General features: G+C 39.8%; 1 protein-coding gene across 1 annotated transcript; it reads left to right on the top strand.

Annotated features, from left to right (window-relative positions):
- The first annotated feature begins 9,198 nt into the window (after positions 1-9,198).
- On the top strand, positions 9,199-9,675 carry LOC127131878 (uncharacterized). The gene has a single exon (XM_051060768.1). It carries the CDS (start codon positions 9,199-9,201, stop codon positions 9,673-9,675), a length of 477 nt encoding a protein of 158 aa, XP_050916725.1.
- The last annotated feature ends 7,005 nt before the right edge of the window (positions 9,676-16,680 follow it).

The following is a 16,680-nucleotide window of genomic DNA, read 5'->3' on the forward strand; positions in this document are numbered from 1 at the left end:
TGAGTGGGACTAGTGAGCTTGGTAGCCGTACCTGGATTTGGTCGGTGAAGTTGAACTATATGTTCACGAATAGTCGGTACCGCATGCATGGAGTCTCATTGCATAATGTATGTATTGTGTATAATATGAATGGATGTGTTCCAATATTATACGTGTGTTTTGATGTTGATGTTGAGTATGATTATGAGTATGAGTTGATGTTGCCGTTACTGAATGTGTGATGTAATTAGGGTGATTAATGTGTTATTTACTTAGCATTACATGATATTTTATAATGCTTTTTATATCGATTGAGGAACTCACCCTTACAACTATTTTTCAGGTAACGAGCAGTGATTGAGTAGGAGCTAGTGCTTGAGTCTAGTGTAGTTCCTTAGTGGGTCATGCTCTGGTAGATGTAACATCGGGATGGGATGTTTTAAATGTTTTATTGTTGGTTGTGAACCAGTTTACATGTAATATGCTACATGTTTGCATGATTGATTTGATTTCTATCCGCTGCGAATTATGCAATGTTTATTTTGATTAAATAAAGAGCATGACAGTTATTTTGGTGAATGGTGTGAAGTGATTGTGTGACACCCTTAATTGCATATTTACTCTGATTGATATATGTTGTTATTTTAATTAAATATTTGGGGTATTTTAGAAGGGTGTTACATTAGTGGTATCAGAGCATAGTCGGTCGAGTCGAGTCGTAATTATTCTGTTTCCCTGTACGGGATAGGTGTTGTGTAATCCTATCAGTACTTATTGTTTAGTTTGTTGGGTTTTCAGAATAGAGATGGCTGGAAGAGGTAGAGACGATGCTGCGATTGCTGAGGCTCTGGGTATGCTAGCTGGAGTACTTGGGGGAAATCCGAATGTTGTGGGAATGGGAGCTGCTCGTCAACTGAGTGAGTTCCAGAAGAACAATCCTCCAATGTTCAAGGGAGCATACGATCCAGATGGCGCTCAGAAGTGGTTAAAGGAGATCGAGAGGATCTTCCGAGTGACTGAGTGTGCCGATAACCAGAAGGTCAGGTTCGGTACGCATATGCTGTCAGAAGAAGCAGATGATTGGTGGGTTGCTACCCGCACTGAGTTGGAATCTGCTGGGAATGCTGAGATCACTTGGGCTGTGTTCAGAGAGAGATTGCTGAGGAAGTATTTTCCAGAGGATGTTAGAGGAAAGAAAGAGATAGAGTTCTTAGAATTGAAGCAGGGTAACAGGTCTGTTACTGAGTATGCTGCTAAGTTCACAGAACTGTCGAAGTATTACACTCCCTATGATGAGGCTACTGGGGAATTTTCGAAATGTGTGAAGTTTGAGAACGGGTTACGTCCCGAGATCAAGCAGGCTATTAGATATCAACGGATTAGAGTGTTTTCTGATTTGGTTGACTGTTGCAGGATTTTTGAACAGGATACCAAAGCCAGAGCGGAGAGCTATCAGCAGAGGGTTGATAGGAAAGGCAAGAATCAGAATGATCGTGGGAAACCGTATGCAGCTGGCAAAGGTTTCCAGAGACAGAGTGGGATGAAGAGGCCTAGTGGGGGAGACTCTAGTGCTCCTGCTAAGTGTTACAGATGTGGTCAGGCGGGACATCGTTTCCATGAGTGTACCAGTGCGGAGAAGAAGTGTTTCAAGTGTGGTAAAGGTGGTCACTTGGCTGCAGAGTGCCGGTTGAAGACTGTGACTTGTTTCAACTGTGGAGAGTTGGGTCATATCAGTCCACAGTGTCCTAAGCCGAAGAGAGAGAACCAGTCGGGAGGCAAGGTCTTTGCTTTATCGGGTTCTGAGACTTTTGCAGATGATCGTTTGATCCGAGGTACGTGTTATATTAATGGCTTTCCTCTTGTAGCTATTATTGACACAGGTGCGACTCATTCCTTTATATCTTTGGATTGTGCTGTGAAACTTAAGTTAGAGATATCTGAGATGCATGGAAGTATGGTGATTGATACTCCTGCGAAGGGTTCAGTGACTACTACTTCAGTTTGTTTGAATTGTCCTTTGAGTATTTTTGGTAGAGACTTTGGGATGGACCTAGTGTGTCTTCCACTTGTGCAGATTGATGTTATTCTGGGTATGAACTGGTTGGTGTTTAACCGAGTCTATATCAATTGTTTTGATAAGACTGTGATCTTTCCTGAGATTGAGGAAGGAAAGAGTTTGTTTCTATCAGCAAGGCAGGTGAATGAAGCAGTAGCAGATGGGGCAGAGTTGTTTATGTGTTAGCGACTTTGGAGGCTAAAGATAAACTGGTGATTTGCGATTTAGCCGTGGTGTGTGATTTTCCTGATGTGTTTCCTGAAGAAGTGAATGAATTACCGCCAGAGCGTGAAGTTGAGTTCTCGATTGATTTGGTACCTGGTACTAGGCCGGTGTCGATGGCTCCGTACCGTATGTCTGCTGTTGAGTTAGCTGAATTGAAGAGTCAGCTGGAAGATCTGTTGGATAAGAAATTTATTCGTCCGAGTGTGTCACCGTGGGGTGCACCAGTGTTATTGGTTAAGAAGAAAGAAGGTACTATGAGGTTGTGTGTGGACTACAGGCAACTGAATAAAGTGACGATCAAGAATCGGTATCCTTTGCCGAGGATTGATGATTTGATGGATCAGTTGGTTGGTGCGAGTGTGTTCAGCAAAATAGATTTGAGATCGGGTTATCATCAGATACGTGTGAAAACTGAGGATATTCAGAAGACTGCTTTCAGAACAAGGTATGGACATTATGAGTATTCTGTAATGCCTTTTGGTGTGACTAATGCGCCTGGAGTATTTATGGAGTATATGAATAGGATTTTCCATCCGTACCTAGATCAGTTTGTGTGGTGTTTATTGATGATATTTTGGTGTATTCGAAATCTGAAGAAGAGCATGCTGAGCATTTGAGAGTGGTTTTAGGAGTTCTACGAGAAAAGAAGTTATTTGCTAAACTGTCAAAGTGTGAATTTTGGTTAGAAGAGGTTAGTTTTCTTGGTCATATGATTTCAAGAGATGGTGTTGCTGTTGATCCTTCTAAGATAGAAGCAGTATCTAAGTGGGAAGCTCCTAAGTCTGTTGCTGAGATTCGAAGTTTCCTTGGTTTGGCTGGTTATTATAGGAAGTTTATTGAGGGATTTTCTAAGTTGGCGTTACCGTTGACGATGTTGACTAGAAAGGGGCAAGCGTTTGTTTGGGACTCAAAATGTGAAGAAGGTTTCCAAGAGTTAAAGAGAAGGTTGACTACTGCTCCTATTCTGATATTACCGAGTCCGTCAGAACTATTTGAGGTTTACTGTGATGCTTCATTGTTGGGTTTGGGTGGTGTGTTGATGCAGAATAAGCAGGTTATAGCTTATGCTTCGAGACAACTGAGGGTTCATGAGAGGAACTATCCGACACACGATTTAGAGTTGGCAGCCGTGGTATTTGTTCTGAAGTTATGGAGGCATTACTTGTACGGGTCAAGATTTGAGGTTTTCAGTGACCATAAAAGTTTAAAGTATTTGTTTGATCAGAAAGAGCTGAATATGAGACAGAGGAGATGGTTAGAGTTTCTGAAGGATTATGACTTTGGTTTGAATTACCATCCGGGTAAAGCAAACGTAGTGGCTGATGCATTGAGTCGGAAATCATTGCATATGTCTATGTTAATGGTTAAGGAATTGGATTTAATTGAGCAGTTTAGAGACTTGAGTTTGGTGTGTGAGAGTACTCACAATAGTGTTAAACTGGGAATGTTGAAGTTAACGAGTGGTATTCTGGATGAGATTAGAGAGGGTCAGAAATCCGATGTGCTTTTGGTGAACAAGTTGACTCTAGTGAATCAAGGTCAAGGTGGTGAATTCAGAGTTGATGAGAATGGTGTTTTGAAATTTGGAAATCGGGTGTGTATTCCGGATGTTACCGAGCTTAAGAAGAGTATTCTTGAGGAAGGACATCGTAGTGGCCTGAGTATTCATCCTGGGGCTACGAAGATGTATCATGATTTGAAAAAGTTATTTTGGTGGCCGGGAATGAAAAGAGAAATTGCGAGTTTTGTTTATTCTTGTTTGACTTGTCAGAAGTCAAAGGTTGAGCATCAGAAGCCGTCTGGGCTAATGCAACCGTTGGCCATTCCAGAGTGGAAGTTGGATAGTATCAGTATGGATTTTGTTTCTGGTTTACCGAGGACAAGTAAGAATTTTGAAGCTATTTGGGTGATTGTAGACAGATTGACGAAATCGGCTCATTTCATTCCGATCAGAATGGATTATCCGTTAGAGAGATTAGCCGAGTTGTATATTGAGAAGATTGTAAGTTTGCATGGTATTCCGTCGAGTATTGTTTCGGACAGAGATCCTAGATTTACATCGAAGTTCTGGGAAGGTTTGCAGAGGGCTTTGGGAACTAAGCTGAGATTGAGTTCTGCATATCATCCGCAGACTGATGGTCAGACTGAGAGGACGATTCAGTCACTGGAGGATCTTTTGAGAGCTTGTGTTTTGGAAAAGGGAGGTGCTTGGGATTGTTATTTGCCTTTGATTGAGTTTACCTACAACAATAGTTTTCATTCGAGCATTGGTATGGCACCGTTTGAAGCTTTGTATGGTAGGAGATGTCGGACACCTTTATGTTGGTATGAGTCCGGTGAGAGTGCTGTGGTTGGACCGGAGATTGTTCAACAAACTACGGAAAAGATTAAGATGATTCAGGAGAAGATGAGAATTGCTCAGAGTCGTCAGAAGAGTTATCACGACAAGAGGAGAAAGTCACTTGAGTTTCAAGAGGGAGATCATGTGTTTCTTCGTGTTACTCCGATAACTGGTGTTGGTCGAGCTTTGAAGTCGAAGAAGTTGACACCTCGATTTATTGGTCCTTATCAGATTTCGGAGAGGATAGGGGAGGTAGCCTATCGTATCGCTTTACCGCCGTCACTTGCGAATTTGCATGAGGTTTTTCATGTGTCTCAGTTGAGGGGGTACATTCCTGATCCGTCGCATGTAGTCCAAATAGATGATGTACAGGTGAGAGATAACCTGACTGTTGAAACATCACCTATGAGGATCGAGGATCGAGAATTGAAGCAGTTGCGGGGTAAAGAGATTGCTTTGGTAAAGGTAGCTTGGGGAGGACCAGCAGGTGGCAATGTGACTTGGGAACTTGAGAGTCAGATGAAGGAGTCTTATCCGGAGTTATTCGCTTGAGGTATGTTTTCGAGGACGAAAACTCTTTTAGTGGGGGAGAGTTGTAACACCCCGATAAAAATAAGATAATTATTTAATTTAAGTTAATATTATATTTATTAATTTAATTAAATAATTGGAATTATTGGATTATTATTATTATTATTATTGGAATAATAATTATTGGAAAAAATATATAAGTGTGAAGTAAGGAAAAAGAGTTCCATTTTGGTAAAAAGAGTTTTCACGTGAAAACAGAGAAGCGGCTGAAAAGAGGAAAAGGGCAAAGAGGCAGAGCAAGAGGAAGAAGGTTGGAGAAGAGAAAAGCTTGAAGCTTAAAGATTCGCCGGATTAACTCAGGTAAGGGGGGTTTATCGTCGTTTAATGGGTATTATGGGTTAACATGTAATGGGTAGTGATAAACCGTTGAATTGACCCTAATTGGGATGTTGGATGCTGAAAAATTGTGATGAATAAACTGTGTTAAGCCGTAATTGAATCTATAATTGGATGGGTAGTGATTTTCCGAACGTATAGCTTTTTACGGAATCGGAATCGGAGGTCCGGAAGTCCTCCAACGGCGGAAAATGCGGAGAATTCTGCATTCTGCTTCGTGTTAGCGCAGGAACAGCTTTCTGTCTTGCGTTAACCGGTTAACCCAGGGTGTTAACCGGTTAACACTGTTATGAATTGTGAAAATTTGCTGTTTTGTCTGCGTTAACCGGTTAACCCAGGGTGTTAACCGGTTAACACTGTTGTGATTTCTGAGATATTGCTGTTCTGTCTGCGTTAACCGGTTAACCCAGGGCGTTAACCGGTTAACACTGTTAAAATTGGCCAGGAAGCGTGTTCTGTCCTGCGTTAACCGGTTAACCCAGGGCGTTAACCGGTTAACACTGTTGGAAATTGGAAAAATTGATATTTAATGTTGTGAACATAATTGGTGATTGGCCTATATCGGTGTGTAATATAGTAGGGATTATTTCCCGTTGTTTTGAGTAGGATAGGTATTAGTAGAGTGTGCTAATACTGTGACTGAATTATTTGGCATGACATAATATGATTATGTGATAAATATGCTGATGATGTGTGAAAATATGCATAATGTTGTGAATGTATATATTATGTATGTAATTGTGGATGGACTGTTTTATGGCTTAGAGTGTGAGCATATGTCCATTGTGGATTGTTGTTGATGTTGCATGCTAGGTGATTTGGCATAGCATAATGTGGCCTTTATGGTGGTAGCTAATTCCCATGGTGAGGAATTAGTGATGTTAGTCATTTTGGACTGTTGTTGATGTTTGCATGCTAGGTGATTAGCGTGCATAGCATGGCCCTTGGGGTGGTAGCTAATTCCCATGGTGAGGAATTAGTGATGTGAGTCACTAGGTCTCAAATGAGTGGGACTAGTGAGCTTGGTAGCCGTACCTGGATTTGGTCGGTGAAGTTGAACTATATGTTCACGAATAGTCGGTACCGCATGCATGGAGTCTCATTGCATAATGTATGTATTGTGTATAATATGAATGGATGTGTTCCAATATTATACGTGTGTTTTGATGTTGATGTTGAGTATGATTATGAGTATGAGTTGATGTTGCCGTTACTGAATGTGTGATGTAATTAGGGTGATTAATGTGTTATTTACTTAGCATTACATGATATTTTATAATGCTTTTTAGATCGATTGAGGAACTCACCCTTACAACTATTTTTCAGGTAACGAGCAGTGATTGAGTAGGAGCTAGTGCTTGAAGTCTAGTGTAGTTCCTTAGTGGGTCATGCTCTGGTAGATGTAACATCGGGATGGGATGTTTTAAATGTTTTATTGTTGGTTGTGAACCAGTTTACATGTAATATGCTACATGTTTGCATGATTGATTTGATTTCTATCCGCTGCGAATTATGCAATGTTTATTTTGATTAAATAAAGAGCATGACAGTTATTTTGGTGAATGGTGTGAAGTGATTGTGTGACACCCTTAATTGCATATTTACTCTGATTGATATATGTTGTTATTTTAATTAAATATTTGGGGTATTTTAGAAGGGTGTTACATTAGTGGTATCAGAGCATAGTCGGTCGAGTCGAGTCGTAATTATTCTGTTTCCCTGTACGGGATAGGTGTTGTGTAATCCTATCAGTACTTATTGTTTAGTTTGTTGGGTTTTCAGAATAGAGATGGCTGGAAGAGGTAGAGACGATGCTGCGATTGCTGAGGCTCTGGGTATGCTAGCTGGAGTACTTGGGGGAAATCCGAATGTTGTGGGAATGGGAGCTGCTCGTCAACTGAGTGAGTTCCAGAAGAACAATCCTCCAATGTTCAAGGGAGCATACGATCCAGATGGCGCTCAGAAGTGGTTAAAGGAGATCGAGAGGATCTTCCGAGTGACTGAGTGTGCCGATAACCAGAAGGTCAGGTTCGGTACGCATATGCTGTCAGAAGAAGCAGATGATTGGTGGGTTGCTACCCGCACTGAGTTGGAATCTGCTGGGAATGCTGAGATCACTTGGGCTGTGTTCAGAGAGAGATTGCTGAGGAAGTATTTTCCAGAGGATGTTAGAGGTGGGTTCTAGTTAGAAACCCTAGATTTCTAGTTGGTATTCATTCGTATGACGTTATGTGGAGGTCGTGGATGAATTGTTGCCATAATTGAGAATGAGATGCATTGTATGGAACATTCCATGTTATTATTTGTGTATTATGGTGAATGAAGTCACTAGTGATTGATGAATTTTGTTATGGTTCGTGGAACCGATGATTGTGGAACCGATCATGTATTCAGAATGTGTGTTTTCTATGATGGTACACATCTATATTAGTATGCTTAGATGAGTAAGCATTGGGATGTGGGACTAATGATTTGATCCTCAATTGGGTTTGAGCCCCAACCATGGTGGACATGGGGGAAAGATGGACACCTAAGTGGGATGTAGCCCCATACGGTGAAAGAGACTCAAAGTGGGTTTAAGTCCCATACGAGTGATGGTTCTTAAAAGTAGGTTCGAGTCCCATAGGGGAACCTGGTATCCACCGTGAAAGTCGAACCATACAAGCATGCATAAATCGGGCCTGGCTTAGACGTAAGTCCGTTCGGGAATTAATGTGTCGTGATCTGAATAATGATTGTGGTTGAGTTATGAGAACTCAGATGCATGTTGACATACATTGCGAGTTAGTTTCCCCATCGCTCAAGTCTTCGTTCCCTTGTTGACTTGAGCTGGATATGTGTTGAATATTGATTAGAAAACCTTGTAGAGCCGAGTGGACCCATAAGATAGGGAACCCACTGAGATTATTATCTCACCCCATGTTGTCGATTATTTTTCAGGTGGTTCTGAGCAGGAGAAGGGTAGGGGCATGATAGAGTGATGTCTTGCTTACCTGATGACTGATGGCTTTTCTTTCTGCTGTGTAGATACTTTTTGAGATCATTGTCTAATGATCTAGATCAATAGTTTTATTTTGGGCATTTTTGTGTACATTTTGTGCCATGTTGTATTTATTTTGGGAATGTATTTGTATATGTACACTATGCTGCTAGGTGATTATGTATTTCAGTACCAGTTTTATGCTATGTATAATATGTATTCTAGACATATATTATATGTGGGTGTTACAGTTGGTATCAGAGCAGGTCATGTCCTCGACCTAGCCATGAAATATTATAAGTATTTCTTTCTGCCTCATATGTGGGTTGTCATCATTGTACTTGGTGTTATATTCATAGTATTGAGCCTGGTCAACTTAATCCTATTTGTATGACATTTAGGATCATGGCTGACAGACGCAGAGGTCGTGGTAGACCCAGAACCCATAATTCGGACTCTGAACCGCCAAGTGGTAGTGAAGGTTTTCAATGGCCTCAGTTTATGCAACAGATGCAACAACAACAAAATCAATTCATGCAACAGATGATGCAACAGTGGAATGGTGGTTTGCATCCTCAAGGGGTTCCACAGGTAGCTGCAGGTGGTAGTTTCCGAGATTTCTTCCGCATGAGTCCTTCGGAATTCCATGGTGGGCTGAATCCTGTGAAGGCTCAGGAGTAGATAATCGGCATGGAAATGATATTTTGGATAATGCATTGTAGTGAAGAAAATAAGGTTGTGTTTGCTTCTCACATGATAAAGGGTCCAGCTGTGAGATGGTGGGAGAATGCTTCGACTCTTATGACCAATCAAGGAATACCTAGGGATTGGGAGCATTTTAAGACTATTTTCTTGGATAAGTATTTTCCTAGTTCTTTGAGGACTCAGAAAGAGTTTAAATTTCAACAACTTAGGCAGGGTACTATGTCAGTAGCTGCGTATGCCGAGAAGTTCGAAGATATGGTTGCTTATTCTAGACAAATCGCGTACGCACCCGATGAGAGGTGGAAGATTGATCAGTTTGTTTTTGGTCTGAGGGGTGAAATATCTCATAGTGTTTCTCAAAGGGAATTCACTTCATATGCTGAACTGTTAAGACAATGCTATGTGGCTGAGAATAGTTTGAAGAAAGTTCAAGAAGAAATGGATCAATACAGGAGTGGGTAGAAGGACCAAGGAAGGCCAGGAAGCCAGTTTAGACCTAGATCTCAGGCTTTCAAGGGAAAACAGGTGTAACATGAAAGACCTAACCAACCTCCTCAATGTCAAATATATAAGAAGTATCATTTTGGAAGATGTGCTGTAAGTGGAATTAGGTGTTTTACTTGTCAGAGGGAGGGGCACATGTCTAGGGAATGTCCTCAGAATAAGAATCAGATGCAGGGGAGGAGTACCAATCGAGTTTATACTTTGGATGAAAGGAAGGCTCAGAGAAGCAATGCCATAATTGATGGTACGTGTCTCGTCAATAATCATCCTTGTTTTGTATTGTTTGATTGTGGTGCGACACACTCTTTTGTATCGATTCAGTGCATGAAGCGTCTTGGCTTGCAAGCAATTCCCTTGTCTCCTCCTATGGTGGTTACTACCGCCATGGATGATGTGGTTGAGACACCGTTGATTTGTGAAAATTGTTCGCTCTCAGTGAATGGTAGGATTTTCCAAATTAATCTTATTTGTTTACCACTTAAGAAGGCTGATGTGGTTTTGAGGATGGATTGGCTTTCCGCCAATTCGGTGTTTATTGGATGTGAAGAGAAGTTGATTATCATTCCATCTAGTGAAGCTACTCCAAAGGATGTGCTAACTACTATCTCGGAAGGTACGGTTGGCATGGTTAATTTCTTATTTGAGAATGAAAAGTCAGTTCTCTTGGTTCTTACCAAGGAATCTAGCGATAATCTGAGCGTTACACAAATCCCTGTTGTTTGTGAATTTCTGGAAGTTTTTCCTAAGGCTGTATCCTCTCTTCCTCCTGAAAGGGAAGTGGAATTCTTCATTGATCTGATACTTGGGACGGCTCCAATCTCCATTTCTCCGTATCGCATGGCGCCACTAGAGTTGAGAGAGTTGAATAATCAATTAGAAGAGTTGTTAACCCAACATTTTATCCGACCTAGTGTCTCACCATGGGGAGCTCCAGCGTTATTAGTAAAGAAGAAGGACGGTAGTATGTGGTTATGTATTGATTATCTCCAGTTGAATAAAGTTACCATCAAGAACAAGTATCCTCTACCAAGGATAGACGATTTGTTAGATCAGTTGAAAGGAGCCTGCATGTTCTCGAAGATTGATCTACGATCAGGCTACATCAAATAAGAGTTAAGAGTTCGGATGTACCAAAGACCGCATTTAGAACCTGATATGGCCATTATAAGTTCCTTGTAATGCCGTTTGGTGTAACGAATGCCACAACTATTTTCATGAACTATATGAATCGGATATTCCAACCTTACTTGGACCAGTTCTTGGTGGTCTTTATTGATGACATTCTTATTTATTCTCATACTCCTCAAGAGCACGAAGAACACCTAAGGATTGTTCTATAAGTACTTCAAGAGAAACAACTTTTTGCCAAGTTAAGTAAGTGTGAATTTTGGATGAACGAAGTGAAGTTTCTTGGTCATGTAATATCACAAGGAGGAGTATTAGTGGATCCATCTAAAGTTGAAGTAGTTATTAGTTGGGAAAGACTGAAAAATGCTTCCGAAGTCAGAAGTTTCTTAGGTTCGACAGGTTACTATCGAAGGTTTATAAAGGGATTTTCACAGATAGCATTACCGATGACTAGACTTACCCGAAAGGAAATTTCTTTCAAATGGGATTCAAAGTGTGAGAAGAGTTTTATGAGTTTGAAGGAGAAGCTAATGACTGCTCCTGTTTTAGTCATCCCTGATCCTAGTAAGTCTTATGAAGTATTTTGTGATGCCTCTAAGAAATGATTAGGAGGGGTGTTAATGCAGGGTGGTCAGGTTGTAGCATATGCCTCTCGTCAGTTGAAACTTCATGAAGAGAACTACCCGACTCACGATCTTGAACTGGCTGTTGTTATCTTTGCATTGAAAGTTTGGAGACATTACTTGTATGGAGTGAATTTTGAGATGTTTAGTGATCACAAGAGTTTGAAATACTTATTTGACCAGAAAGAGTTAAACATGATACAGAGGAGATGGATGAAGTATTTGAAGGGTTTTGATTTTGAGATTAAGTACCACCCAAGGAAAGCGAATAAGGTTGCAGATGTCTTAAGTCGGAAAGAGATACATAAAGATGAGTTGATGATGTTAGAATATGCATTGTTGGAAAAGTTCCAAGATCTTAATCTTCAGTTTAGTTGGACGCAGGGTGGTGTGATAATGGGAAATTTGAATGTTACTTCTAACCTAAGAGAATAGATCCAACAAGGACAAATGATAGATGAAAAGTTGCAAGAGATGTCAATTCAACCAGGTTTCACTCAGTCACCGGATGGAGTGATTCTGTTTAATCAAAGGGTTTGGAGGAAGCTCACAAAGGGGCGTTTACTATACATCCAGGTTCATCGAATATGTATCAAGACTTGAAGAAGAACAATTGGTGTCCTGGAATGAAAAGAGATATCGCAGAGTATGTGTCGGAATGCATTGTATGCCAGTAGGTAAAGATCGAACATCAGAAGCCCAGTGGTTTATTGCGGCCTTTAGAGATTCCAGTTTGGAAATGGGATAGTATTTCAATGGATTTGCAGTAGGGTTACCTCGGACCCAAGGTGGTTATGATTCAATTCGGGTGATTGCGGATCGGTTGACTAAGTTCGCACAGTTCTTGGCCGTGAAGACTACTTAAAAGGCAAGTCATCTTGCACGGTTGTTCATTTCATAAATTGTTGGTTTGCATGGTGTTCCAACTAGCATTGTGTCTGATAGAGACCCAAAGTTTACTTTGGGGTTTTGGAAAGCATTCCAATAAGCTATGGGATCGAGATTGTGTTTGAGTACTTATAACCATCCTCAGACGGATGGTCAGACTGAACGGACGATACAGACACTGGAAGATATGTTAAGAGTTTGTGTACTTGAAAGTGGAGGAAATTGGAAGGAGCTTTTACCATTGATTGAATTCGCATATAACAACAGTTATCATGAAAGTATTGGGATGACTCCTTATGAAGCCTTGTATGGACGGAAATGTAGAACACCTCTATGTTGGACAAAAGTTGGTAAAGAAAGGATCTTAGGACCGGAGATTATTCAAGAGACTACGGAAAGAATAAGGATGGTCCGTGACAAGATGAAGAAAGTGCAAGATTGCCAAAAGAGCTATGCGGACCACAGGAGAAAACCATTGGAATTTGATGAAGGTGACCATGTATTTTTGAAGGTGACTCTGAGGTTGAGACTGAAAGGACCATTTAAGTCACGAAAGCTAAGCCCGAGATACATAGGGCCATACCAGATTATAGAGAGGATTGGAGAAGTAGCCTACAGATTAGCTTTACCACCTTCTCTATCCGAAATGCATGATGTTTTTCACGTATCTCAACTCCGGAAGTTCATTCCAGATTCTCTTCAGCCTATTCTTCCAGATTCAATAGAAGTAGAAGCAGATCTGACTTTCGAGCCTCTACCAAGTCGTATTACAGGACGAGAAGTTAAGGTATTAAGGAATAAGGAGATTCCTCTTGTTAAGGTTCAATGGGACGAATCACATCTGGGCGATGCTACCTGGGAATTGGAGTCAGAAATGCGAGAAGCTTACCCTCATCTCTTCCAGGTAATATTAAATTCGAAGACAAATTTTTATTTAAGGGGGGAGGATGTAATACCTCATATTTTCTTAAATACATAAATTCCTATTAATTGAGGTCAATTGAGTTTCTATGTGCTCTAAAAGTTGCCGATTGGGATAAATAGAGTAAATAGTGAGTTCAGGTTTACTTAATTAATATTAATTGGGACTGACCTTTTATTAATTGGGACATTTTGGTAACACTAATAATGGGTCAATAGCTCTGGTAGAACAAATATTATGGTTGGTGCCACTTAAGATATTTGTTTCCACTATATTCTAACCACACATATGCTACAAGGCTTGTGGTCCACATGTTACTACCTTATTGTTACCTACCATAAGCCATTTGGTTTCTATGTATCAAAAATCATAGAAAGAAAGAGGAAGCTCAAGAGAAGAATGGAAAGCAAGGCTAGTGGAGAAGAAGAAGAAGAAGAAAGAAAGCTTGGAACCAACACCATCATCTTCATCCTCATCTCATCTTCCATAAATTCTCCTCTTTAATTTCTTGAGGTGGGTTCTAGTTAGAAACCCTAGATTTCTAGAGGATTAGGGTTGTAGAATGCTAGATAAATCATGAGAATCCATGTTATATGATAAATATTTTCTTGCTCTTGTTGATTTCCATGAACTTGTGTCTTGTTGTGTTCTTATAATTGTTATGATAACATGATTTGTTATGGTTGTGGTGAAATGATTGGTTGTGATTGTGAGCTTGGAATCCCTGATTTATATGGGTATAAGAACATGTAGTATGATGTGTTTTGTTGGAAGAAGATGTGGTAAGTTGTTAGAAATGGTAAAATAGAGGAAAATGGTGTCTGTGAAGTGGAATGTGAAAATATGAGTGGACCAATCGATTGGTCTCTATCATCAATCGATTGACAACCCTTTATTTTGCAGAAAAAAATGTAATTTTAGCAGGACCAATCCATTGACACTGCATTACAATCGATTGCACAAACTTGCTGTATGTGAACAGTGGAAAATTTTAGCAGGACCAATCGATTGATACTCAGGATCAATCGATTGACACTCAGCAAACTTTAAAAAATAGAAATGTGAGAGGAACCAATCGATTGGGCTTCCCCAACCAATCGATTGACTTAAGTTAAAAACTTCAAAATCCATTTCTTAAGTGTTTCTAAATGCATTCTTCCAACCATTAATCATTTGTAATGCTATGCTTATGTTGAATACATGCTAATGGTGAAAAATACATGATGAACCTACTGAGTTAACCTAGGATTGAAATTAGGTTATGAGTAGGTTTATAACCTTGATGGTATGAGAATACGATATTCATTTGTATGACGCTTATGTGGAGGTCGTGGACGAATTATTGCCATGATTGAAAATGAGACGCATTGTATGGAACATGCCATGTTATTATTTGTGTATTATGGTGAATGAAGTCACTTGTGATTGATGGATTTTGTTATGGTTCGTGGAACCGATGATTGTGGAACCGATCATGTATTCATAATGTGTGTTTTCTATGATGGTACACATCTCTATTAGTATGCTTAGATGAGTAAGCATTGGGATGTGGGACCAATGATTTGAGCCTCAATTGGGTTTGAGCCCCAACCATGGTGAACATGAGGGAAAGGTGGACACCTAAGTGGGATGTAGCCTCATACGGTGAAAGAGACTCAAAGTGGGTTAAGTCCCATACGAGTGATGGTTCTTAAAAGTGGGTTCGAGTCCCATAGGGGAACCTGGTATCCACCGTGAAAGTCGAATCATACGAGCATGTGTAACACCCCGATAAAATATGATAATTATTTAATTTAAGTTTAATAGTATATTATGATGATAATATGAATGCGAGGGTATTATTTTTCAAAATAAAAGATAAACCATTCATATATATTATTATTAGTATATTTATTAATTTAATTAAATAATTGGAATATTATTGGATTATTATTATTGGAATAATAAAGTTGGAATTGGAACGATTTTTGGAATCAGTAAAGAGTCCCATTTAGTAAAAAGGTTTTTACACGTGAAAACAGAGAAGCGACTAAAAAGTGGAAAAAGGGCAAAAAGGAAGAGCAAGAGAAAAAGGGTTGAAGAAGGGAAAAGCTTGAAGTTAAAGGATTTGCCGGATTAACTCAGGTAAGGGGGGAAATCCTTATTATTATGGGTTAGTATGATTGGGTCAATGGGTAGGAACATGTTTTAGGTTGAAATCCTTAATTGGCTTGAATTGGAATTATTAGGTTTTGATAAATACCCTTGAATTGTGATGAATAAATTACGTTAAAACTGTGAATGAATCTATATTTGGATGAGTCGTAATTTTCTGGACGTGTAGCTTTTTACAGAATCGAAATCGGAGGTCCGGAAGTCCTCCAACGGCGAAAAATGCGGGTAATTCTGCATTCTGTTCGTTGTTAGCGCAGGAACAACTTTCTGTCTTGCGTTAACCGGTTAACCCAGGGCGTTAACCGGTTAACACTGTTATGATAATTAAAAAAATTAATTTCTGTCTTGCGTTAACAGGTTAACTCAGGGCGTTAACCGGTTAACACTGTTGAAATACTGTAAAATTTGTATTCTGTCTTGCGTTAACAGGTTAACCAATTGCGTTAACAGGTTAACACTGTTTGAAAAGTGAAAAATTGATATTTAAATATTGTGTACGTTTTGGAATTGAATTATGTGTACATATTGTATGGGCTTGGCTAGGAAATGTGCCATACGCGTATGGGCATGAGGCATACGTGTATGGGCAGAAGTTTGATTTTTCTGAGCTGTTGTTGTGCAGTTTTGGTCGTTTCAGCTGAGTGATGTAATTTAGCTGATGTATGATATAGTAGGGATCATTTCCCGTTGTTTTGAGCAGTATAGGTATTAGTAGAGTGTGCTAATACTGTGATTTATTATTTGGCATGACATGATATGATTCTGTGATAAATATGCTGATGATGTATGATGGTATGCATAATGCTGTGAATATATCTATTATGTATGCAATTGTGGATGGACTGTTTATGGCTTAGAGTGTGAGCATATGTCCATTGTGGATTGTTGTTGATGTTTGCATGCTAGGTGATTTAGCGTGCATAGCATAGCCTTTATGGTGGTAGCTAATTCCCATGGTGAGGAATTAGTGAGGGAGTCACTAGGTCTCAAATGAGTGGGACTAGTGAGCTTGGTAGCCGTATCTGGGTTTGATCGGTGAGGTTGAACTATGTGTTCACGAATAGTCGGTACCGCATGCATGGAGTCTTATTTCATAATGTATGTATGGCGTATAATATGAATGGATGTATTCCAATATTATACGTGTGTTTTGTGTTTGTGTTGAGTATGATTATGAGTTGAGGTTGCCGTTGCTGAATGTGTGATATGATTAGGGTGATGAATGTGTTAATTTACTTAGCATTACAT

The sequence above is a fragment of the Lathyrus oleraceus genome, chromosome 3 (assembly GCF_024323335.1).
Source record: "Lathyrus oleraceus cultivar Zhongwan6 chromosome 3, CAAS_Psat_ZW6_1.0, whole genome shotgun sequence".
NCBI classification, from domain to species: domain Eukaryota; kingdom Viridiplantae; phylum Streptophyta; class Magnoliopsida; order Fabales; family Fabaceae; genus Lathyrus; species Lathyrus oleraceus.